The sequence below is a fragment of the Anomalospiza imberbis genome, chromosome 1 (genome assembly GCF_031753505.1).
Source record: "Anomalospiza imberbis isolate Cuckoo-Finch-1a 21T00152 chromosome 1, ASM3175350v1, whole genome shotgun sequence".
Classification (NCBI taxonomy): domain Eukaryota; kingdom Metazoa; phylum Chordata; class Aves; order Passeriformes; family Viduidae; genus Anomalospiza; species Anomalospiza imberbis.
The window spans coordinates 95,064,927-95,090,364 of record NC_089681.1 but is presented as its reverse complement, the minus strand read 5'-3'; the positions used below and the strand labels follow the sequence as shown (position 1 = coordinate 95,090,364).

At 41.2% G+C, this 25,438-nt stretch overlaps 1 protein-coding gene across 3 annotated transcripts; it reads left to right on the top strand.

Moving 5' to 3' along the window:
* The first annotated feature begins 1,318 nt into the window (after nucleotides 1–1,318).
* On the top strand, nucleotides 1,319–22,618 carry ADNP2 (ADNP homeobox 2). Of its 3 annotated transcripts, none has more exons than XM_068200575.1 (5): nucleotides 1,319–1,469; nucleotides 7,183–7,327; nucleotides 9,095–9,214; nucleotides 13,663–13,752; nucleotides 17,285–22,618. In XM_068200575.1, exons 3-5 carry the CDS (start codon nucleotides 9,107–9,109, stop codon nucleotides 20,252–20,254), a joined length of 3,168 nt encoding a protein of 1,055 aa, XP_068056676.1. In that variant the 5' UTR covers nucleotides 1,319–1,469; nucleotides 7,183–7,327; nucleotides 9,095–9,106; the 3' UTR covers nucleotides 20,255–22,618. The 3 variants fall into 3 exon arrangements, with proteins under 3 accessions (XP_068056676.1, XP_068056665.1, XP_068056687.1); XM_068200564.1 differs by having other exon boundaries at nucleotides 7,183–7,331; XM_068200586.1 differs by lacking the exon at nucleotides 7,183–7,327 and having other exon boundaries at nucleotides 1,450–1,469.
* The last annotated feature ends 2,820 nt before the right edge of the window (nucleotides 22,619–25,438 follow it).

Below are 25,438 nucleotides of genomic sequence, written 5' to 3'. Positions count from 1 at the left end.
TTTGTATTACTTTTTGAGAAGATGCCAGTCAGTTTGCTGCTGTGGCCTTCAGAGGCGTTGAGTGTGCTGGCCAACACATTGACTTGCGTCTGAGCTGTGTGTAGACCAACAGTGAAATTGTATGACTACCCAGGCTCATGGCAATATCCCCCTTGGCTTCCATGAATGTGTGTCTCACTCACATGGTAAATACTTAGGGAATCTCTAGTCTAAGTCAATTGTGAAACCTTTGGGAATGGCCAGAGCAAAGCCAGGTCAGTCTTGTGGCGAAGACTGAGAGCTGTGCCAGGAAGATGGTAGGAATGCAGGGAGAAGGTCCTGATGTGCCAAGGATGGGATCTAGCATGGTCATATCGGGTCTCTTGCCATTGACTGGACTCCTGCCGGCTCTGGTGGCAGGGCCACATCAGGGGTCTTGGTGGTGGAGAGCCACACATCCTGCTGCTGTGGTTGCTTGTCTTGGTCCTTTTGGTATGGCTGTTGCCTGCCCGCACAGGGGATTGTCTCTGCATCTTGTGACCATCAGAAACCATCTGCCATCATGGGAAGAGCAAGAAGAACTGTGTGAGCAGACAGACATGGAGACGTCTGGTAGAGAGAACTTGCAGTGAGGTGTCTTCCATCACACCTCAGAGCCTTCCAGCGCCATGAGTGTGGCAGTGCCACGCTCCCGGATGGCGTCACCAGAGGGGTTGTGTGCCCAGGCCCTGCCCTGTGTCCCTGCCGGCCCAGGTCCAGGTGTCGCGTCCCGGCCCAGCCCTGCCGTGGCACCGAGGTGTGTGAGCCCCGCCCCCTGGAGTGCGGCCAATGGGGAGCCTTCCCGCCAGGCCTCGCCTTGCCCCTGTGACCAGCAGGGTGGGCGGAGCCTCCAGAATGTAGCAGATGCAAATGAGGCCCCACCCATCACCCCATGCGGCCCAGTGCTGGGTGGTCATGTGGCAGCCTCACGTGATGGGCATGGTGTCATCAGGCTCCTCCCCAGGGTGACGTCACAGCTCTCGCGAGAGCGTTCAGTGCTGCCCCTTAGAGGTGTGAAGGGGCGCAGGTGAGCTCCAGGCTGGGCCCCGCCCCCACCAGAGGTCCCGCCTCTAGCCACGCCCATCCCGTCCGGGGAGCCAATGGGAGCGCTGATAGAGTCTCCCCCCATTGTCTGTCCGCCCGCCATGCAAATGAGCCTCTACGTCACTTCCTCTGCCAGATCGAGCGCCATTTTCTCTTTCTAGTGGTTGCTGCGGCGCGGGCGGCGGGCGCGGGGCGAGGCGCGCGCGGAGCCTCGGCCATGCCGCCGCCCCCTCGGGGCGCGCACTGAGCACGGCCGCGGCGCCGGGCCGGGAGGCAGGGCCGCGGGAGCGGCGGCACCGGGCAGCGCCGTGGGCAGAGCCAGAGCCGTGAGCGGCGGGTGGCGGCGGCGGCGGCCGCTGGAGGAGGAGGAGCAGAAGCCGCGGGGGCTCCCCCTGCAGCCCGGCCGGGTACGTGCGGCGGGGCGGGGCGGAGGGCAACGAACGCCCCAGTGGCTGCGCGATTTCGTCTCGGCGGGCGTTGCGAGCTCAGAGCGGGTTCCCCGCGCGGGGAGGGTCGGGACGGGTCAGGCGTGGCCCCATCAGAGGAGGCGTTTTACGCGGGGATGCTCCCCCGCTGCCTCGCCGCCGCTGCTGGCTGTGAGCAGCTCGTTATCATCGCGCGTCTTGCGTGTTGGCTGTTTAATTCCAGGTCGCACTTCATCGATGGAGTGTCTAAGGAACCAGCTTAATAGCTTGCTTTGAAGTCTAGATAAATAATTTTAATCACTTTTAATAAATTGGTTTGGTTTGAAACAGTTTGACAAGCTGTTGCAGGGACAGGAGTGACACACGTACGGAACCAGCACTTCCTCACCGGTTACTGGAACCAGTTAATGGGACGCAAAATTACGTTGAATATTCTTGTGGTGCCTCAGCAATGCATACATTTAGAAAAGAAGCTTATGAATAATGTAAACAAACACCTGCCACACAATGCAAGCCGTGAAAACTGTCTGAATGCACTTGCTTGGTGGTCGAGAGCACGTAACAGGGAGTTCCAATTGTCCTGGTTTGTAAATGGAATAAAAGACATGTGTGTAACTCCTGCTGCAGTGGTTGAGTCCTGTACTGTCAAAGTTACGAACAACTCGCTTTCAGCAGATAAAGTTTTGACGTGTTAATTATTGGGAAGGAATTGGTTGTTGTCCTTAACAGCTACCTGTCAACCAAAAATCTGTGTTTGTTAAAAACACTTATAAAGAGCTATAATTAAATACTTAAAAAGACTTCTGGGATATTGAATGTGTATTCTAGAATCCTAGTGCTTCTTTTAAAAAAACTTTCTCTAATTTTGATCAAAAAAAAAGGAAGCACAATATTTAGAGGAACTAGGTAAGAAATAAATAATATGATAAGCTGTAATAAGACCTATTATAAGGTATAGTGTATATGATAAGCTGTAATAGTTTCTGTGGTTTGTTTCATGGAAATTTTGTGAAAAACATCCCCCAGAAATTACAGCAAATCTTTAGAAACAAGAAAGAGCACACACACTTCCATTGCACCTTATGTTTTTCCATTGGGAATTCCTGGATCTGGGCTAAGTCTTACTGAGTGCTGGTGGAGCTGGTTTGTGTTTGAACGCTTTAGTCCTTCTGAAACCTGTTGTGTAGCCCTGGGGAAGGGGTTGTCAGTTCTGTCCCCTTTCTGACTTGTTAAGGTTTTGGATTGTCTATGCTGTGGACTGTTGTGTGCATTTGTAAAGTGCAGAGTCTTCGGGTCACACCAAGCTGAAGAGTGCAGCACAAATGCAGTGGTACTTCCTCCTGGAATAGCTGCACTCAGGGTGTGACTCTTCTGAACACATACACATGGGGCTGACAAATCCTGCAGGATTTGAGTGTGCTCCATGCAGATGCTTACATCACCTAGGATGAGCTTGGATCCTGCTGGGTTCAGGTTTTGGCCAGTGCTGAGAAGGGACTCCCAAGGGAGTCAAAGTATTGTGTTAGTGCTTTAGGAAGGCTCCATGAGTTTAAATGGTAGTGTCCCTTAGCCTCTTCTCACTAGTCTTGGATAGCAGGGACTTGCTTGTGTGTTAATGAACCATCACAATAGTTATTTAAACCACAATAGTTGACATTAGTGATCTAATTTTGCTTTGATATGTTAGGTAAGATGCAGGATGTTGTGCTGCATCTCAAACTATACTATCTCATATCTTACTGCTCTTCATTGTGTGTTAGCAGCTCTTGAATGATGGTCAACTTGGTGTTGGGCAAGATGACCTTTTTAACAGGTATATGATTTATAGCTATGAAAAGAGCAGAATCATTGTGACTCTAAGAGATCTATGATTTGAAATGCCCAGAAGTTTCTGATATAGCTAGACAAAGAAGAGTTAAATTTTTTTCTTACCTGAGATTTCTATTAAGTTGCCGTTGGATAGAAATTTGAATATAAGAAGATAAAGAGAAACTGCTTTGTTGACCAGAACTGCTCTTTGTAAGTTTTATTAGAATATTTTTTAAATTACAGCAGATTAAACAGTGAACAAGAATGGCACCCATTCTAATCAATCAACTTTTTCTTTAGGAAGCTTTCTTCCCTCTCCCTCCATAGGTTGGATGAGCTTTAGTGGTGCTGACGTACTTGTAAATCCGGTTAGGAATCTTTCAGAAGGCAGAGATAAGAGTCCAGGAAATGGAACTGACCATGTAATGTGTGGTTGAGCAGATACCCAGGTGTGATTTCTTAGAGAACATGTAAGCTTATCAGAAAAAAAAAATTGATGAGGGTAAAGTTTGGCATGGCCAAGCCAAACTCTCTTTCTTCTAGGCAGTTTCTTAGTGCGCCTGTCCTCCTAGCTGCTCTCTGCCATCCAGTGTTCTTGTTCCTTGGATTCTTGAAAATAGATCACATGCTTTCATTCCACTTCCAGGAATGAAGCAGTTTTAATTGTTTTCTGAACTAATACTGAATTGTCAACTTCTAATGAGTTTACTATAATGAAATTAATTTGTGGGGACCCTAAGTGGCATTCCCTGGGTTGGGGAGACACAAGAGGCTTCCCTCAGGGGGTGTTGGGACCCCCTGTTACTATGTCCCTCAGCCACTCCCTCCCTATTCCCCTGTTAGCCATCATCTTTGTACTGCCCCAGAGCACGGTTCAGCCCCTACCTCGGGGGACAAGGAGAAACCAGGATTCCCCTCATGAGTTATGGGAACTCACCCCCTGGTTGGGGTGAGCTGGAAAGGTGGAAAAGTCTCTCCTCCAACCCGCGTCTCCAAAGAAAGATTCAGTAGTCTTCAGCCGTCCGGTCTCAAGGTAGTTTATTGTATGTTATCTAAAAGATTTCTCCCTGAGCTGCTGCGGTCCGTTCAGCAGTCAGGCAAGGGCACACTCCAATGCCCAGGGGGCTGGTGCCCTCTTTTATATCATACATTGCGTATTAGATGTTCATAGTTTTTCCCCAATGCCCATCACCTATATTGAACAGTGACTTTCTACTCTAAACCAATCTGTGAGTGCCAACATCACCAAGAACATGGAGGTTAGGAAGAAGGAAGGAAAGAGGACAGGGCACACCCAAGTCCCTCCATCTTAGAACTTCTGACCCCCATGTACAAAACTCAGACCCCTCTGTACAAGGCCTAAAACCCCCCTGTACAGCACTCAAAAATTCTTCCTTTCATTTTTTGACTACTTCTGCTATAATATCTAAACCAACCAGGTGAGGGGGAGGGGTCCCAGGGGGAGAAGAGACACCTGAGTTGACCAATGGCCACAGGGGGCAGGGAGTATCTTTTGACTCTACCGATCATTTGACACCTTGTCTCACAGCCAGGGCTCCTGGGACTGGGGGTGGGGGGACAGGAGAGAGGACTTTACCTTTGGGAGGGAGGAGACACACCGCAACAATCTGGTGTCTAAAATACATTGTGGCTATTTTCTCTGTGGATCTTCTAACATTCCTCTTTTCCTGAAAACTCTAGAAATGCCTGATTATCTAGTTCATTGGATTTTGCTGGAAGTATTTGCATGCCCATTGAAGGCACATATTTGCATCTTCCTTTTGTCAGCTCCATACCAACTCCATTTTTATTGGCTTGCAAATACCTACTTCCTGTAGGAACACAAAACAGAAGTAGTGCGGATTTCATGTAAGGAATAAAGCTCTCTATGTGAACATAGTCTTATCACTGGAGGAAGTTGTCCAGAGAGCTCGCCAAACCTGACTGGCCAAAACAGAGTTCCCTGGCTTCAATTAATGGTCGAGCCTGCTTACAGAAAGCTGGACTGGGTGTCGTCTTGAGGTTCCTTCCAAGGTGAATGCGAATGGTTCTAAGAAGTAGAATGAATAGGAGCTTGGCATTTTGTGATGACTTCTCACTTTGAAGAGGTGCAGTATTAGTGTTTTTCCTTTTATTTTTTTTTTGTCATGCAGAGAAATGACAGTAAAAGGTAGTTAATTTGAAAACTGGTATCTTTGACTACCAAGATACTGTGCAGACTGTTACCTTATCTTTTAGTCTAGTCTTAAAATACTGCAGTACTGCTGGAAGGGAATGGCATTTGTGATCTTTGAAAAGTCAAATGTAGTTTGCTGGGTGTTACAATCTGTGATCACAAATGTAGAAATGAAACAAACCTGTAGTGTTGAATAAAGCTTCACTCTGTATATCATTATGGAGATGTTATCTGAACAAGCAACAAATGCAGGAATAGCTTGATGGCTAAAATGCCTGAGCAAGAGTTGGATGGCCTTCTTAGAACTGAATTTGAGACATCATCTGCTAAAATTATTCTTTTATTTTGCTAAAAACTTGCCTTGGTTCTGTTTATGAAGTGGCGCTAGTCTGAAAATGCAGTGGATTATCAGGTTTTTGGAAACAACAATTAAAAGCAGTGAAGAATAAATTTTTGTCTTTTAGACAGGCAGCGCAGTAAAATTATGAAGACTCTTGGTAACTGTTGTTCATTTCCTTTTGTGTTGAATTTGCTGAGTAAGGATGGAATGTGGAACAAATTGTTGTGCATTGTTCCATGCAGCAAATGCATGGAACCAAAGTGCAAACTAAAGCTTGAGGAGTGTCCAAAATAGAAGAAAAATAAATTATTAGTATGAAAATGTGGATAATGAACTGCATAATAATCAAGGAATTAAACTGAGGATTTGAGGGAAGAAGTTTAGAAGGTTGATATTCTGTGACCTTTATGGTGGGGCAGTGCTGGTCTAATGCATAGAGAGACTCAAAGAGGGTAGATTTAGGTTGGATATTAGGAAGAAATTCTTAACTGTGAGAGTGGTGAGGCACTGGCAGAGGTTTTCCAGAGCAGCTGTGGATGCCCCATCCCTGGAAATGTTCAAGGCTGGGTTGGATGGGACTTTGAGCAACCTGGTCTAGTGGGAGGTGTCCCTGCCCATGGAAGTAAGTCTGGAATTAGATGATCTTTAAGATCCATTCTAACCCATACTGTTCTGTGATTCTGGTGCAAGATCCTTTAAGATCCTTACTGCCAAGAAGGTTGTTTAAATACCTACTGAATAACATTGCATGTGATGGCACATGGTGGCCTTTGGATTGAAGACCAACTGTTTGAAAACTGGAAAATAATTTATATTCTATTTTTTTCTGTTATGGTGGAGGTTTTGGTGTGTTTTTCTTTCACCTGGATTAATAATTGAAGGATAATTAATAATTTTATTTCATTTTTGTCTTCTGCATTAATAATTTCAGAATGATTACTAGTTAAGAGAGGTGTTGAAGTTCATGGATGTTGCATACTACGGCCTTATAGACTGTTTCTTATTTGTGAGCTAGACATGCCTCAACAAATGCCTGCCTCACCTTCTTTAGTAGCATTAGTGTATGAGTTGGAGGACTGAGATGGGGAAACTGTTTCCAGTGGAGCCTAATGTATTGAACCATATTTCCTTCTGGCTGATCACCACTGGGCATGGTGGTATCCAGGCAGCTCTGTTGTTACCCGCACTGGACCATGGGGTTGATGTGCATAACCTGCTGTCATAGAGGGACTGATCTTAAAGCTTTAACTAGGGACTCTGCAAATTCCTGATGGACTTCACTTTAAAAAGAGTATTTTATGTAAAATTTTTGCTCATTCATTTTGAGAGAATGCCAGACCAATTACTCTGATTTATTCCATTCTGTATAGGTTCCTGTTCTACACCTACCCTGATGGTATCAGAATGTCTTCTGGACTTCTTGGTGATAAAAAACATTAGAAAACAAGACTAGTGTCTGTCAAATGGGGTTCCCTCTCCATACCTTTCCTTTCAAGGGAGAAGAAGCAAAGAATAGTATGTGAGTTGTTTGAATTTTAATCATAAACCCATCAGTTGTATGTTTTGTACATATATTAAGGTTTGGGGTGATTACATACAGACTAGAACATTTTTTATATGGTTTCTGGGTTTTGGGGATTTTTTTTTCTGAGGCTTAGCTTGTAGCTGGTGTCTTATGTGCAAGGAGATTTTGCAACTATTTACATGAAAGTCTCATCATTCAAAGTAGAGCTTTCATGTTGGCAGAGAGCTTGCTATTTTTTGGTAAAATACAGCTTTTCTAGACATTTGAGACTGTATGTGTTAAAGTACTGTTTGGAGATTTCCTGTATTTCTGTTTTTTTTTTTTTTTCCTGTTCAAGTGTGTCCTGGATGGATGAATTGTTTAGCAGTAAGGACTAAGATGTTGTAAATGTTCCTGGATCCTCTGTCATCTGTTTAAGCATGAAATACTGCAGAAGCTTCTAGTGACCTTTATCAGTGCAGGTTTAGGGTTAGGTTTTTCATTCTGTGTCCATTGTAGTTTCTTTAAGCTTAGTCTAAATTGCATCTTGCTGTTATCTAGGAAGGAGTTGACAAAGGCTGAGCTTTTTTTACTTCTAAAGCTGAGCCTATGGAGATACCTTACAAGTTTACAAAAGTAGAAGTTTCTGCAGGAAATCTAGATTTTACTAGCAATCATATTTTAAGTATCTACATGCTTGACAGCAAACAAAATTATCAAAGAGACTTCTCATCTTGATGCTAGCATTTAAGGTGAAAGGTGCGGAATTTCTCCTTCTTAAATGATATTATAGTAATTTTCTGAATAGAACTGAATAAAAATGTGGTGTTCATGTTCTCTTACAAAAACCCTACAAAACCAGTGTTCCTGCCATGTAGATACAAGGAGATCTGAAAGAAATATTTGGAATTTTCTGTAGGTAGAAGAAATATAAAGAATTTCCCCCCCCCCTCCTCCCCCATATTAGATTCTGTTTCCTTTATTATCAGTCAAGTGTTCTACTTGGGAAATGCTAATGAGCCCACTTCTTTGGCTCAAGGATTTTGAGTTTTCATATTTAAGAAATGGCATGCCTGGCCCATATCAGCAAGACTGTGTCCAGCAGGACTGGGACAGTGATTGACTCTGTACTCGGCACAGTGAGGCCTTAAGTGCTGTGTCCAGTTTTGTGCCATCAGGAAAGACATTGAGGAGCTGGAGTGAGCTCAGAGAAAGGCAGTGAAGCTGGGGAAGGGTCTGGAGCACAAGTCCAATGAGGAGTGGCTGAGGCAGCTTGAGAAAAGAAGGCTCAGGGGAGACCTTACCACTCTCTACAGCTGCCTGAAAGGAGAGTGTAGCCAGGGGTTGGTCTCTTCCCCCACATAACAAGTGACAGGAAAAGAGCAAGTCACACCAGGGAAGGTTTAAATTGGCTATTAGGAGAAACTTCTTCAGGAAAAGGGTTGCCAACCACTAGTATGGGCTGGCAAGAGAAGTAGTTCAGTCCCCATTCCTGGAGGTATTTAGAAGACACATAGGTGTAGTGATGAGAGGCATGGGTATGATTGTTTTGGGTTAATGTGTGAATTCAATGATCTTAGAGGTCTTTTCTAACCTAAGTATTTCTAGTCTATGACTTTTCAGATTTTAGTTCTTATTTTAACACACGTAAATGCAAGTGCCTGTGTTCAAGTATTTAGTCCCTTTTTTCATTCTCTTATTTTTTCTCTTTTTTTTTTTTGTTTTTTTTTTTTTTTAATTATTTTTTCTTTTTTGGTTGTTGTGTTTTTTTTCCCCAGGAAAAGTGCAAAATGTTTCAAATTCCTGTTCAAAACCTTGATAATGTAAGGAAGGCTCGAAAAAAGGTGAAGGACATTCTTGTGGATCTTGGGCTTGACAGCTGCAGGGAATTGTTGAAGGTAAAGTATTTGAAAGAATGTAAACCAATCTGAAATGTAAAATCCTAACAAATATGTGTCATAGATGGTGCCACATATTCTGTTAGTAATGTTTCAACAAAAAGAAACAGTACAGCTTTAGGAAAAACTACCACAGACTAATGAATTGTTGTTTGTGTGCTATGCCACAACCTTTTTCAATTCTTTTAAGATCTCAGGCAGATGAGGATGAATCTCCTCAAAGACATCCCATCACATATCAAAGGCAAGCTTCTGAAGGGCCATACAAATCATCTGCATTTCTGAAAATGGATAAGCCTTTAAACTTTGTGTCTGGTGGAAAATACCAAAATGATCTTACTGAGTTGTAGTTTGGTTCTGTATCTTAAAAAGTATATGCAGGTGTACTGGGGTGATTAAGATAAACCTTGTACCACTGTTGCCACTTCGAGAAGAACATTTTGTGCATCAGTCAGGAAGAATGCACACCATCAGATTGGCAAACCTAATACCAGAAAAGGTGCAAACACAGCAATGTAATTCCATTTCTTAACAATAGTGTATTTCAGTGAGCTGGTGCACAGGCTTTTTTGGCTGTTGAATATATTCATGCCTTCGCATTGACAGAGGGTTCATTGCTTCTGTATGGCAGTACTAAAGTAGGTTTAACACTCTAGAAGAGTGCTGTTGTGTCTTTTGTGGTGTTTTTTTCCTGAAACTCTGTTAGTAATTGGAAAAAAAATGTTCAAGTCTACATGCATAACTGTTTTTGGAACATTCTTTGTTATTGCGGTTGAACAGTTTTGTATATATCTAAATGTTGTAACAGCTCAAGGAAAATCATAATGTCTACTAATTTCCATTTACATGCTGTTTTTATTTTGTTAATATTCTATAATCACAGTTCTAACTCAGAAGCTGAGTCTGTCTTGACCATTGGAAGCAGGAATGTTTTCATGGTGGCAGGTTTTTACTATGAAATTGCTTGCGGTCTCTTTGATTGTTGCATGGACTTCAATGGTAAATAAGTAATAAGTTGTTTTGTATTTGATTGGGTTTTGGGGAGTATGTATAATGTGCGTTTAGTTGGTTTTGCTTCATTTTTAGGGGAAAATGGTGGTGGGAAACCCAGCAAGCATTTCCATTGTAGAAAAACTTCTGTGAAATTTGTGCCATAAAATACCATATTAGGGTTTTTTTTGCAACTAATTCTCCCTCAACAAGTTCATAATTTCAGTTTGGTTTTTCCAGATAATCTGGGGCTGGTTTTGGTGCAACTTTAGCAGTAGGAAGAATGGTTTCTATAGCTTGATTTGTACTTGGTTCATATGATGATGGTATTGCTTTTTGGTAGCATGGGATGTGTGAGGTTTTAATAAAACTTAGAATTGTAGAAGGGCCTGGGTTTGAAAGCACCTTGAAAACCATCTAGTGGGAAGTACCTAAAGTTTGTTTTCTCAAATATTTAGATTGCTTTCTGGACTCTTTATGAAGGGGCTGGACAATGTAAGAAATTGATTGAAATATGATATGCTACAAACATGACCTGAATCTGGTCTTGCACTGTTGTAATAAGGCATGATAATGGACAATAGTTGGTGAGGAAGATGAAGGAATATAATGTATGACTAGTAGCTCTCTGTATCATAGAGACCAAAAGGATTAGTTTTTAGGCTAATTGATCTCTGCTAGGAACAAAACATGGGCATTTTGTCTGCAGTAATAGTTTGATTCTCCAAGTAGTGTGTTTAAGTACACTGTAAGGTCAGAGGTTTTCCTTTAATACACTGTTCCAGCTTCTCTAACATACTGTGGTCTTTAGGGCTGTGAAGGTGATCAGAGGGCTGGAGCACTTCTGCTCTGAAGCTGAAGACACTTCTGCTCTGAGGCTGAGAGAGCTGGGGTTTTCAGCCTGGACAAGAGAAGGCTTTGGGGAGACTTCCTTGCAGCCCTGTAGTACCTGAAGGGAGTTCATAAAATGGAGGGAGAGGGACTTTTTATACAGACAGACAGGGACAGGGCAAGGGGCAGCAATGTTTTAAACTGGAAGAGCGTAGGTTTAGATTAGATGTTAGGAAGAAATTCTTTATTCAGAGGGTACTGAGGCACTGGTACAGTTGCCCAGAGGAGCTGTGGATGCCCCATCCTTGACAGTGTTTAAGGCCAGGTTGGATGTGGACCTGGGCAACCTGGTTTAGTGAGTAGCATCCCTGCCCATGATGGGGGGGCTGGAACTAGATGGTCTGTAGGGTCCTTTCCAACCCAAACCATTCCATGATTCTGTTCTATGATTCTGTGTCTTCATTTAAACTCTTACCTTTTTACATTTTTGTTAAGGAAAACCGTGGTAGTTTTAAAACAGAGGGGAGAACAGTTCTTAGTTTAAAAATGTTTTTCTCTTCAACTTAAAAATACCTATTCTGTATCAGGATTAGTCAGGCTTCTTAGAGGGCTTTGTTCCTTTCTTGTTACCTTTCCCTTCTCCTGTTTTCATCCCCTCCTGGAAATGAGAAATTTGGAAAGGGCATAACTAATTAGTGGATCTTTGTTTAAAGCAAGTATTCACAGCAGCCATTTGCACTGCTGAAGAATTGTATTGATAAGAATGGCTATTCCTCTGTAGGAAATAGTTATTTTAGCAAATATATGTAGTTGTATTTCATGTGTTTGGCTTGTGGGAGTTTTTTGTTTAAGTGTAGGAGCCCATTACTCAAACCAAAAACAGAATGTTTCAGGTAAGTTATAAACTTTAAGAAAACTTTTTTTAACAGTGTGTTATTCACTCCAGTGTGTTCGGCTGAAAAATCTCAAGTGGCTCTATTTTCTCTATCAAAAATAGTTCACTAAAGTTCTGAGATTTCTCTTGTTGCATGCAAGAGTTCTTTCTAAGGTTTCTGGGGTTTTTGTGGTTTGTATTGTTTTTGTTTCTTAGGTTGATTTTTCTGTGTTTTTTTTTTTATTGTTGTCTTTTTTGGTTTTTTTTTTTTTTTTTTTTTTTTTTTTTTTTTTTTTTTTGGTTGGTTGGTTGAAGGGCAAATACATAACTCATTCAGTGTCTAGGGTTGATTAGATTGCAGGGGATTTGTTTATTGTTGCCCTGAGCTTTTCTGGTTTCTCTTTTAGCGTACTTCATGGTTGAAAAGGTAGACAGCGTATTGCAAGCGCAGCTGCTCTGTTTCTCTAAATTCTTGAATAATGAAGTTAAAATCAAATTAGCACTGGCATGATGTTCTGGCTTATTGTAATCTGCTGAACACGTAGGAATGCTTATATTTGCAGAGTGCAAATGAACAAGAGCCTAGTGCAGACAGAGCCTGCATTAAGTAGTATTCTGTATTTTTTTTTGATTGTTGAAGCTTTGTTGCTCTTTGTTGCTGACTATGTTCTGTGTTGCTGCTAAATTTCACATAATACAAACTATTAGGTTAATGAATTCTGCTCCTTTTGTAAGGTCATCTAATCTTAAATGTTATTTGTTACCTGCTTCTGCTGTTGCTGGTGTTTGGTGAAGAGATGGAAATCATACTTTCTCTAAGTATTTGCAGAGTTTTGAGTGAAGAGAGATTTGTGAAAAAGAACAGTGTGAGGGGAGAAGAGATGCAAGTTTTCTATGGGTAGAGCCTGGATTTGTAGCCTGTGTTCCATCCAAGGCATTCTGGGTGTGCTGTTGAATCTAGTTTAGGGTCTTCAGAAATGCTTAGTAAATTGGAATCTAGCTTGGGTTTTTGGGGGATTTCTTTTTGGTTTTTTTTCCTCACATTAAGTTTGTATTTAAATATGTGTGGGTCTCAGAAATCTGGAGATGAACTTAGTATTTTTAGGATAGGAGCTGGCTTTGTCTTGAGGGATGTGAACTGCTCTGATGGGATTAATTAATAGAAGGCTGTAAGGACAGTTGCTTTCCCTGCCAGTTGTTGTAGACACAGTAATATTGTTGCTTTTGCAGCTTCAGGAAAAACATCTCTTGGAAATCAGCTTCTGTGAATGTATTTTGTTTTTCCAAGTTAGAAGTATAACAATGTTATGCAGATTTAATACTAAAACCTGTTGCAAAGTAAACCGTAGTGGTAAGTTAATAAAGCAATGAAGTAAGCAATGAAATATTACCAGTGAAGGAGGTGGAAGGTAGAGAGGAAAAATACTTTGAGTGTTCATTGTGAACGTGGCTGGAAGTAGTGGAATTCAAGTGTAAATATTTTCACACACAATATTATTTTCAGTAACTAGGAAGTGTTCAGAATTCCTACTGTATTACCAGGCAGTCACATGAACAAATATTTGAGGTAAAATAAATCAAAGCTGATCAAAGAAGTAATTTATTTGAATGGATTTTAGAGACTTCCAAGTCATCCTCTTATTTGTGTGTGTTTTTCTTTTTTATTTTTCCTTATTTCCTATTGAGAATTTCTTTATATTCAGAATAGACTACAAATTCCTCATTTTCATTTAATGTTTTATTTTACTTTTAGAATCTTAAACATTTTGATGCAGGTGAAAACTACTTTTGTAACACTTCATGGAGTGATGTCTCTCCTTGGGATCCTGTGGGCAGAAGGAAGGTATGTATGTTTGTGACACAAATTCTGGATAAATGTATTGTGTGGAGTTGCTGAATTTGACAGTTTTCAGAAATTGGAATGCAGCTTTTTTTATGGAAAAAAATAGCTTTAATATTTGTTTTCTAAATGCTATTAGTCAGGGAATAATCTTACATATCCTCTTTGTTTTTCCCTGTAATGCAGGTGGTTATGAGGACTTCAGTTACTATTTTCAGTCTTTAAGGATACAACCCTAAACATCAGTGTTTAAGATGTCACAACAATATTCTGCCTTTTTAGCTTAACTTAATATGTAGTCCTAGCATGGTCTACTGTACAACATGACTCCCATTTCATTGGAAGGGTGAAAGTGTGATTGCATAGATGCAGGTGGATTAAGATGAAATTATTATTAGTGGCTTGGTATAGGGTGGCAGTGGAAAACTCTTTCCAGTTAGATTTGTGTATGTGAAAAAGCTTTTAGTTCTGTATATCTAGACTCCACAAAAAAGGCAGGGTTGTGGTGAACAATTCTATAATTTTATATAGTAGCAAGTTTCTAAGATGCTGTGTATAGAGCAGTGGACTATGTCCATAAAAAAAAGTAGACTTGTCAGTCTTGCTGAAGAGTCTTGGGGCCCCTCATGGCCTTCTTATGGAAGACCTGTCAATGAAATTCAGTGTGGAATTGATAACACCTTGCTGTGGAACAGATTGTGTTCCAAACCTTTTGGATACTAACCTTGTTCTTATCCTTTTTCTTTAAACCATTTTGGTTTATTAATGTATATCATTCACATATCATGCCTCCTAAATTTGGGAGAAAAGAAGCTGGTCCTTCAGAGTGTTCTATTCCAAAGTTGTTGCCAATAGGGGAAAATAAATTGTTTCCTTCTGTAAACTCAGTAGGCTGGAGGAGATGTCTATGTAAGTGAAGTTGGTGGTTTCCACCTATTTTTAGGGAGACATTAACAATTCTGACAGAACTTTGTTTTTTGGAGGACGTTTGTCTTTCTGCATGCTTCTAGGTTGTGGGGAATATGAGACTACACAACAGAAACTATTACTATGTTCTTGGGTAGGTTCTTTAAAGGAGGGTTAATTGAGTTTACCACAATGTCTCTAATAAGCCTTCTTTTGGATTCCATTTATACAGTTTGAAGGTTGTGTTGGTCAACCTCCAGGAGGCTTTGTTTTTCCTAAGTGGCTTGTAATTCTTACTTTGTCAAATTTTCTATGAAACTGGCATGCCATTGGTAGGTTGTGGTGAACCTGAAAAAGCAGATGAGTATGGAAGGAGAATGTGCTGGCAGAATGGTTTGTAAAGTGTTTGTGTGGAAGAGCTCTGTTTCATACAGAGAATATCAAAGCAGCATACTTCCACCTGCTTCTGTTCAGCTGAAGGAGAATTGTTTGGAATTTTTCCTTTGTCAGTTTACTCCTTCAGAAGTAGTGAGGCATATCTTCTAGTAATGTTTTGTGTGCTTCATTAGTTCATTAGTGTAAGTGGCCTTTCTCTAGGCGGGATACTTCATGATTGATGCATCTGCTAATTTCCTTTGTTGCTGTTTGCTAGCAGCTAAAGAGTATAACTAGAAGATAATTCAGTGATAGCTTAGCAATGTGCTTCTTCAGCAGCCTTAGCCAGCCAGTGGCATTGTCTGACCCAGTCATTTGAATTGGGAGCTTAGATTTTGGTTATCATCTCCTAGTACTGCTGGCTGTTGTCTGTAAATGGCTGACTGTAACCTGCATGGTTATATAACATGGCAAAAAAACCCCAAACCTGCACGTGTTGTGTTGCTGTTCTTCATGGTGTGTCAATGAGATGTATGTGGGTGATCCAACTGGGCTGGATGCTGTAGTGGCAGAACAGCTTGTTCCCTTTGGGTTCTGTTTCATGAGGGCAGAAATCAGTGAGGTGAAAAACATGTCTGAAGGAACAGATTCCACTAGACTTTTGTGTGTACAGATTTGTCACATGGTTGTTACTATGACTGATTCTGTAGTTTTTGGCAGGAGCCGGGGTTAACTTAATAGGAAGTTTATCAGAAAAAATGGTTGATGGGGCTACCAGTTTTTCGGAAAGATCAAATGATGTTCATATGGATATGAAAGCAGTACTGTCATGTGACATGTAACTGAGGGAGCAGATCTCTGCTTAGTACAAGATAGATGTGTTCTTAAGCAGTTAAAAAGCAGTTAAAGCACTTTCCTGAGAGGATTGTGTATGCTCTGTACTGAGCGTTTTTGAGGAAATTTTTTGAGGAAAGATACTGGGATGCCCAGTATGGATGAGTTAATATAAATTGTATATATGAGTTAATACATCACTGCTTTATTATAAAGGTGGTTTTACTACTTTCTGTTATTATTTTGGCTCCAAAAGCATGTTCTTAAAAAAATCATTGTTTATGGCTTTGTTGGGAAGGACTGGAGAGTTTTCAGTGAAGAATAGGTTGTTGAAATACAGAAAAAAAAAATCCTTGCCTGTTCTGTTTTTTGTGTTTTTGTCCAGTAGATAGGAGCTGGCCATGAAATAAACAAAGTTTTAAAAGTGTCATATTAAAAGGGCTGCTATTCCTGATTCCTAAGGCTTAACTTCTATGTACAGTGGAGATACAAATTCTTCCCGTCTTGTTCTGTGATTCCTGTATTTAAAAAGAGACAAGCTTCAGAATTGCTTCTTGTGAACTAGGGTAGAAGTAAACTCATTTAAGGCTTCTTAGTGTGAATAATGCCAATCACTTGGTTTTTAAAATTTTAAAAGTTTAATAATAAGAAAATAGTTATAAAAATAGTAACACAATTAGAGTAATGGAAATTTAGAGTTAGGACAATTACAAGACAATAAAAAGCAAAGAATTACGGATGTCCGGATGCTCTCGGGCACTTAAGCCCGATAAGCATACCTTGTGAACAAAGGAATAACCTTTAAAAGCAATAGCCTGTTGCATATTCATATATCTCATACATGATGCATAAATTATTTGCAAATTAAGAACTTTTCTGGTTTTTGTCAACTTCCTCCCCTTAATCCTGGTGGTTCCATACAGACGGAGAGAAGGTGGAAGAATGTTTGTCTTTTCCGATAAGGAGGCAGTAATTCTTTATGGGCCCCCATCACTGCCATCTCTGTGCGAAGAGTTTCTTGATTATCTCATCTCTTGCTTGAGCTAGTAAAAAAAAACCCCACATATATAGATTCTATTTTAACTACAAAACTACATCTACCATACTATTAAAATGTTAATACAGCACTTCTAATCAATATAACATAATACATATAGTATTCAATTTAATATTTGCGAAAAGCCAATCATAAAATATGCATTTTTCACATTAGTAAATTATAATGAAACAAAAAAGGCACAAATGTTTCTCCCTTTAATTATGTAATCTTTAAATCTGCTTTTCAAAACCAGAAGAAACTGAGAAGATACATGCTCTACATCCTGTGAAGGCATTTTTGACAGGTGATAGTGCAGATTTAAACAGATACCAGTGACATAGGACCACAGTTTCTAAGTGGATGTTTTTCTATTGTTTGCAGAGATACAGAACAAAACCGTACTGCTGTGGCTTATGCAAGTTCTCATCCAAATTGCTTACTTCTTTCAAGAATCACTTGCATCGTTACCATGAGGATGAAATGGACCAAGAGATGGTGGTTTCTTGCCCAAAATGTGCATTTTCTTCTCGTCCCAAAGTAGTGGGAGAGCACATCTGGATGTTTCATTCGTTTAATAAACAAATACAGAACTATACAGTCAGCATTTTGGATGGCATGAAACAATTTAGGAGTGACATCATAAACTTCACATGTCTAAAATGTCAATTCACAGACACCTTGTATTACAATATGAAGAAACATGTGCTGATGAACCATTTTGAAAACTTGCTAAGTGCATATTTCAGCGATAAATGTGATGAAAGTACACCGAATTCAGTTGAGTTCTACTGTAAAAAATGTAATGCTTCTGCAAACAGCCCAGATTCTTTAATGTACCATGTCTTGACAGCTGAAACACACAGAGACCTGGAGAGCAAACTTCGATCTCTGATTTCAGAACGTATTAAGAAACCTGGACTTGTGAAACAAATGCATATTGCTCCAAAGCCTGTCCGAGGTGTAGCAGCAGCCGCCCCATCGGCAGGGCCTGTTGTTGTCCCAGCAGGTTCTGTGACAGCTCCAGCTTGCATCCAGGTTGCATTTCCACAGAATAATCAAAACCAGAGCATGGTGCATACACAAGCCGTTCAGAACACAGTTGGGCCAGTGACTGTCCCAAGTGCCTCTGGCAGCCTCCCAAAAACCGCCTATGCTCCTGCTGCTAAGTCCTCACAGGTCGCTCTTGTGCCCAGCAATCCTCCTGTGGCTCAGAATAACCATAGTATTCAGCCATCACCTTCGCAGGCTGTCATTGTTTCTCATGGGCTTCATCTTAATCATTCTGTTGGGACCATAAATAGAGCTGTGGCCTCTGCGGTTCTTCCTCTTAATCAGCCCGTCCGGCCTGGGCTCTTTCCTGTTAATCAAACCATTGGGACTATAAACAGTCTGGTTCCAGCTGGACCGCTCCCTGCTACTCAACCTGTTGGCCCTGTGAGTCAACCAGTTGCACCAGGAGTCCTCCCTGTGAATCAGTCAGTTGCTCCAGGAATTCTGTCTGTCAGTCAGTCACTTGGGAACATGAACAGACCCATCGATCCCCGGGTCCTTCCAGTGACGCAGACAGTTGGGTCGGGTCTTCTCCAGCTTAACCAGCCTCTTGCTCCTGGGGTGGTTCCTGTTAGACAGCCTGTTGGATCTGGGTTCCTTCAGCTTAATCAACCTGTTGCCCCAGCAGTTATCCCAGTTAATCAACCAGTTCAACCTCCAGTTTCTCAAAACACAGCTTTTTTGACTGCGGGCTCTCTACTGAGGCAGTTGATTCCCACTGGCAAGCAAGTTAATGGGATACCTACTTTCACACTGGCCCCCTTCTCTGTTACTTTGCCTGTTTCTCCCGGTGGTGGAGTAGCGACTGTGACACCTCCGCAGGTGCCCATCCAGCTCATGCAGACGGCATCAGTGGCTCAGCTGTCCCAGACCCCAGCCAATGCTCCCTCTCCTCCTGTGGTTCTGACCTCTGACAATGCATCCTTGCAGGCCTCCCCGTCTGCTCCTGAAACAAGCCAGGCTGTCAGACAGGCCAAGCAATGGAAGACCTGCCCTGTTTGTAATGAGCTTTTCCCCTCAAATGTCTACGAGGTGCACATGGCGGTGGCCCACAAACCACTTGAAGTAAAAGTAGAAACCCCAGAACCTCACAAACTTGCAGCTTGCGCATCCTTTCTGAGGATGACAGAAAAGGCGATCCGGTGTTATGCTTGTAAATGTTTTCTCTGTGAGGAAGAGCTCATGAAGCATATCTTCATGCATGGCTTATCTTGCTTGTTTTGCACAGGTACTTTCTATGACTTAAAAAGCCTCGTGGAGCACAACAAAACTGCACACAATGGGAGAAAGGAGTTGCATGCAAGTTACAGCAACAGAGGAATTCAGCTAGGTAATGATGCTCAGGGTGGCCTTGTGTTCCCACACTTTGATTTCAACACAGTGCTACCAGATGAAGACATGGGTGAAAGAGAAGTACATTTGGCAGTGCTTGTTGGAATATATTCAACAGTTCTTGTCCCTGTTTACATCAAAGTGAAACCTCAGACAGCGCAAGTGAACGGGAGATGCACTAGAAAAATGTTCACCTGTCCCTTTTGCTTAGGTACATTTGCTGGTAGAGAAACTTATGAAAAGCATTTGAAAGAGAGGCATCATATAATGCCGACTGTGCATACAATTTTAAAGTCTCCTGCTTTCAAGTGCATCCACTGTTGTGGTGTGTACACTGGAAATATGACTCTGACAGCTATTGCTGTACATTTGCTCCGTTGTAGAAGTGCTCCTAAAGACACCAACTCAAGCCTGAAGATGCGGCTTGACCGCACTGAGAGGAAAGAGCTGCTGTTTGTGAATGGTGAGAAACATCTTTCTGTGGTAGTGAAAAGAAAGCAGTCAGATTCCTGCTTTGTTGCAGAAGACCAAAGGAATAAGGAACAGCAGCCTCTGAGCTTAAGTAATGGCATAGCTCTTTCTGCAGAGAACGAAGTGAATTCAGGGGTAGTGCCTTTTAAACGACAAAAGATTAGGACTGAGATGAGGAAGCTTCCTTCTAGTGAGGATCTCCGCTTTCTAGCAGTAGATCCTAATCAGTATGATCACAATTCATATGAGGCACAGAAACAGTTTTTGTCAGACTACTTTCACAAGAGGCCATATCCTTCTAAAAAAGAGGTGGAATTACTTTCCTTGCTGCTATATGCGTGGAAAATTGATGTTGCATCATTCTTTGGAAAAATGAGGAATACATGCTTACAGGCGATAGAACATTGCAAACCATCTGTGCTGATGGGTTTCAGTATGTCTGAACTAAAAAACATTAAGCACAGTTTGAATTTAAAAGATGGACCATTGGATATGTAACCCAGCTTTTTATAACAGCTAAAATGCATACTTAAAATTTAGCAGTTTATTATATTGTTTGTTTTAACTTGCAAACTGGCCTGTTGAAGGGTGCAGTAATACAAAAAGTATCATTCACTTGTGACTGTTATTGTGAAAGGCACACATAGTTGTATATTATAAAAGCTAAAACCTTCAGACATAAACATCTGGAATTTGTTTTAGCTTTTTACCTTCCCTGGGGGTAGTGTTGTGGGGGTTTTTTTTGTTTGTTTGTTCTTTTGTTTGTATTTTGTTTTTTGTTTGTTTGTTACTTGTTTTGCTTTGTGGTTTTTGTTTTTTATTGTGTTTTGTTCCACTTCCTTTTATTTTTCTTCCCCTCCAGGCTCTGATTACATTTTTTTATACCACTGTGTAAAACCCTTGTCCTTGTTAAAACCAAATTTTATTTTATTTTTCTGCAGTGTCATCTTTTCTAAGTAATAAAATGTGTAATGTGGGTTAAAATAACAAGGCAAACTATGTGAAAAAGATGAATTTGATTATTTGTATTTTTAAGTCCTGATATTTTTTACCTGTTTCTGGTTTATCTACTGAAGAAGTGATTGCAACCATTACATCCACTGCCCCTTCAAATTCCCAGGGAACTGGTAGCTGTGAAATACATGACATTGTGGTTTTTTCTTTGGTCACAATACCTGTGCCAGTTAAGTCTGGTGATCTGTGGTTCCTGCTGAGTATTAACATGAGGGGCTTTTGGGTGCCCATTGAAGTGTTACGGTGAACTGACTTGAAATGGTTGTGTTATCTGTTAAATAGATCTTGCTAACCAGAAGTGTTTATCCTTTTCATTTGGTGTTGAAACCTGGTTGTTTACCTATTGTTCAAAGCAGCATTTATTTTATTTTCTTTTTCAAAAAACAAAGCTGCTTTGGAGAGTGTCACATTGCTTTGATACATGGAGTATATGACCTCTGTGCATGTCACTTATGCGTAGAAGCCCTATCCAAATACTACCCAAATTTGGTGAAAAATCTGACATTTTAAATTGCTGTTTTATGAGGTAGTAACTGAGCAGAGCCTAGTTACCAGCAAATTATATCCCTGGCTTGAAGTCCCTTGGGTCAGAAATGGTACAAACTGAACCTGGATGAATTGGTAGCATCAAGACTTTAAACTATTGAGTACTTGAGCTCATGATATTCATGTAGTGATTGATTCTTGTTGGCCTGTAGAGAGCATTGCACCCAAACAGACTTACCTTCAGTATGGACTAATATCTCTGTTGCAGAATACAGAAGAGCTGTTGGGAAGGTTCACTTGAGTTGAAGCACAAACTGGTGGCCACATCGAGGCCTTGTGTGTCCCCTTTCTGGATATGCTTGTTTTCATCTGGCTTGTCAAAGAGTGCCTCCAATACAACAGCCAGTTGCATAATAAATAACCTATAAGATGCATTGCTTTTATTTTCTCCTCTTCATCCCACTCTTCCCACCCTCCTTTCTAAGAAGGAAAAAAATAGAGTTCACTTGTGCCATTGTTAGAAGGAAAGGGTGATATGCCCAAGCATATTTTTATTTTTTAAGGTAGTAAGTAGACTTTTGACCTGTGCCATAGGCACTTTTTTAAGCAGATACAGAATGTTTTATTGCTGTTTCTGAAAGGGCGTGACATTTTTATCAGAATTTGGTGACTTCCTGCCTGAGGCTTTATAAGCTGTTTGGAGTTATATTTTGGATAAAATCTTCATATTTTCATATTTATTGCTTCAAAGAGTTTTAATGTGTATGTAACATATGGTTACTTAGAGAGAACCTTCTATTTGGAAAAACCTAGTAATTTAATAGCAGTGTTAAACAAACATAAACAATATTTATGGGATCAGTTGCATGCCTCACCCCAAAAAGTGATTAAGAAACTGTGTTCTTATAGCCTGTGTTCATAATAGCTCATTAAAAATTAAAAAATAAAATATACTTGGCCATAGCACACAGTTCATGAAACCTGTTCAGAGGCCTGTGGGTGAGGAAGAGGGATGCACTCTAGAAGTCCTGAAATGTAGGCACTTACTCTTGCTCTTATAGCCTCTGCCCTGTGAGCCCTGTCATCTTTGGAGCAGTTCTGCTGATTCTGATGAGACTTCAGATGGGGGTTTGGCAGTGTGCGTCTGGGGAAGGCTTGCCATGAATGGGGAAAGATTGTAGAGTGAGCAATGTGGCTGTGGAGAGCTGGGAAGTCATTTCATGGTTCATCCATGCTTGGGGCACCAAGGGAACAATCCAGTCTTACCAGAGTTTTCCTACATAGTGTCCAGTGTTGATATTAAACACTTAATTTATTGGATTTTGATTTCACAATTTCAAATAAACCATATTTTTAACTTTCTCTTAGGTGTGTGTACAAATGATTGCCTATCCATCCTCTTCCCTCTTCTAATACATTCACAGAACTTTATATGAACATTTTTTGGTGCAGAATGGCTGTTGAAAGAAACAAGAGGAAAGTAAGAGAAAGTAAGATGTAGAACTTGGATCTAGATGCCTCAGGTAGATCTTAGTGCATTATAGTAATTATGTATTATCTCAAATATTGATGGCTGCATTTTTTCCCACAGACTGATATTCCTAAATCTTGGTACTAATTTGCTATCACTAAATGCTTGTGCTCTTGTTAAGTGGGTACTGTAGAAATAAAAAACATGAATTTTGAAATGTGAAAGTGGTGACTGAGAACGTAGTATGGTTGTGTTTTTCAGGAAAACCAAGGAGTTTGAAAACAGCCAAGTTAAAAATCAGTGACTTTAACTAAATCAGGCTTTTTGCTGTGGGCTTCTCACAAGTGAAATCATTCAGATAGAAAGTCAGGAAACACACTGCTACCCCTGCCTCAGGCTCCACATGGGCAGTGTGGAATTGTCTCTCAGGCACTTCTCTAAGGACACGCCTCACACTGCTAGGATATGGGAATGGGAAAACAGTGGAGGTGCCCTCTGCAGCAGACTTTATGAATACAACTCCCTGAAGCATGTGAAGGAAGCCCAGTTGGAAAGAATACTGGTTGGCTTGCAGGATGATTGTTGCAAGTACTTGTTTCCTATGGGACTGAAAAAGCCCCAGATCTACAGGTATTCTGCTTCTGAAATACATTGGTCTGGAGAGGTGCCCATATTTGAGCAGTAATACTTGTTGTGGTGCCTTGAGTTTTGTGCTTGTGAAATAGTGTGATAACTTATTACTTGAATATGTAGTAGGAAGGATTATTATTATATTGGTCATGTTTCTTCTGCATATGCTTATGTGCTGGGAGTTAACTGAATATTGTTTGGTAAACTGACATTTTGGAAGGGACCAATAACCAAAGCACCTTTGTCGTGGGTTTTCAATAGTGTGTGGAATGCCACCTACCTTCACGATCACATAAAACTTTTTTTCCCTTCAGTGTTTAAAATTCAGAAAACCTCAGATGCTTATTCAGCTAGTTGATGAATATAATTTTTGGGTTTACAATTCTCAACAAAATTATCTATAAAGCTAATATTCTACTCCAGCTGGCTGTGCCATTTCCAAACATATTTCTCAAACTTGAAAACTTGATTATGGACACCTTTTTGTAGGAAAGATACCTGGTATTTATTAGGAATGTACAGATACATGGAAAAAAAAGTTGCAGTCTTAATAGCGAGGGGAATGCTCCCCCCCAAAAAAACCACCCCAAAACCAAATAAAAACCAACCAACCACCCCCAAACCTAAAAACTTAATAAAATGAAAACATTCATTGCTTTTATTTAAAGTCAGGAGACCTTTAACTTCTCTGCAATGTGAAAAGAACAAATTGAGTATTCATGAATGAAGGAAGGCTTTGTGGTGCTGCATTTAAAGTCTTAACACCTCACTTTAGTGCCTGCTGTCTTATTCCTTGTCTCATTCCGGCTGTTCAGATCTGACAAGCAGCCAGAGCTGTGCCCATTTCTCTTCTTACCTGGATACCATATACCAAAACATGTGTGACACTATTGTTTTTGCTCTGCACTTGCCCATTTTAGCACACTGATTGCAAGGCGGTGTCTGTGGTGTGCTTGTGGTGCTGCCCGGTGTGCTTGAGGAGCGTGTTGATCTGCAGATAATGTTGGGGAAGATGAAATAGGAAAACCTTATAAATATGATTGCCTGGCAAAAGATTTGGAAAATATAGACATTGAGATGAGAACTAGATTTGAAATAACAAGCCTTGACTACTGAATAACTAGAAAACAATAGTATAGCCAGGCTGAAAGCAATCCCCCTTTCTGATTAAACAATGCCCTTTACCTGCAGATAGGTCCAAAGGTCAGATGGAATGCTCTGTCTCACCCCCAATGTATGGTTCATCCCACACCTGTGACCCTCCCCTGAAGTATCAGGTATCTGTGACCCCATTGGCCCAAGTCCTGTTCCAGCCCACCTTGAAGCCCCCTGATAAGGTGTGCCCGAGGGACCGGACGCTCTCTTGGACCTTCCCCTGGGACCCTCACCTGGAACCCTCGCTCCCTCTCTCTCCCTCTCCCTCTCTCCCTGGGCCTGCCACGAGTTGTGCCTGGCAACTCCAAGCAGGGCCTTTCTCCCTTTTAATAAACCACATTTTCTAAGATCTGACTTCAGAGATCTCTCATCCATCCAAACCGTCCTGGAGACCCGCGCTTGCTACAGATAACCAGGAGGAGGAAGTGGGCCGTGTGCCCACCCTTTTAAGTCCAACTGCTGTTCATCAAGGTTTTACCTGGCAGTATGTTTCAGAGCAGCTTGTAATAGAATGAAGGGGAGTAGAAGTCTCAAGAAGCTTTGCAGGTATCATTCTTATTTTGTCTGCTTGTCCACGAAGTGGGAGTGAGAGCACTTCTGTCATCCTTGAAGGCTGAGACTGGCAGGTGGGGTGTGCATTGAGCTGCACCAAGTAAGCCAAGGATGGGACAGCTGACAGTGTGTGTGTCATTGAAAACCATCAGGCTTGGGCATTTCTGGGGAAAGATCTGATTAATTGTATTATCAGAGTCAATGTCAATTTGGCTTATAGTCTGAATAATTCTCTCAGCCTTTCCTTGTAAAAGAGGTGCTGCATCCCTCTGATCATTTTGTTGATCCTCTGCATTTTGGAGTATGAGTTCATTTTAAGGTAGCTGTCTGGACTGATCTTATTAAAGCTGTTAATGCTGTGAAAAGTGCAAGTC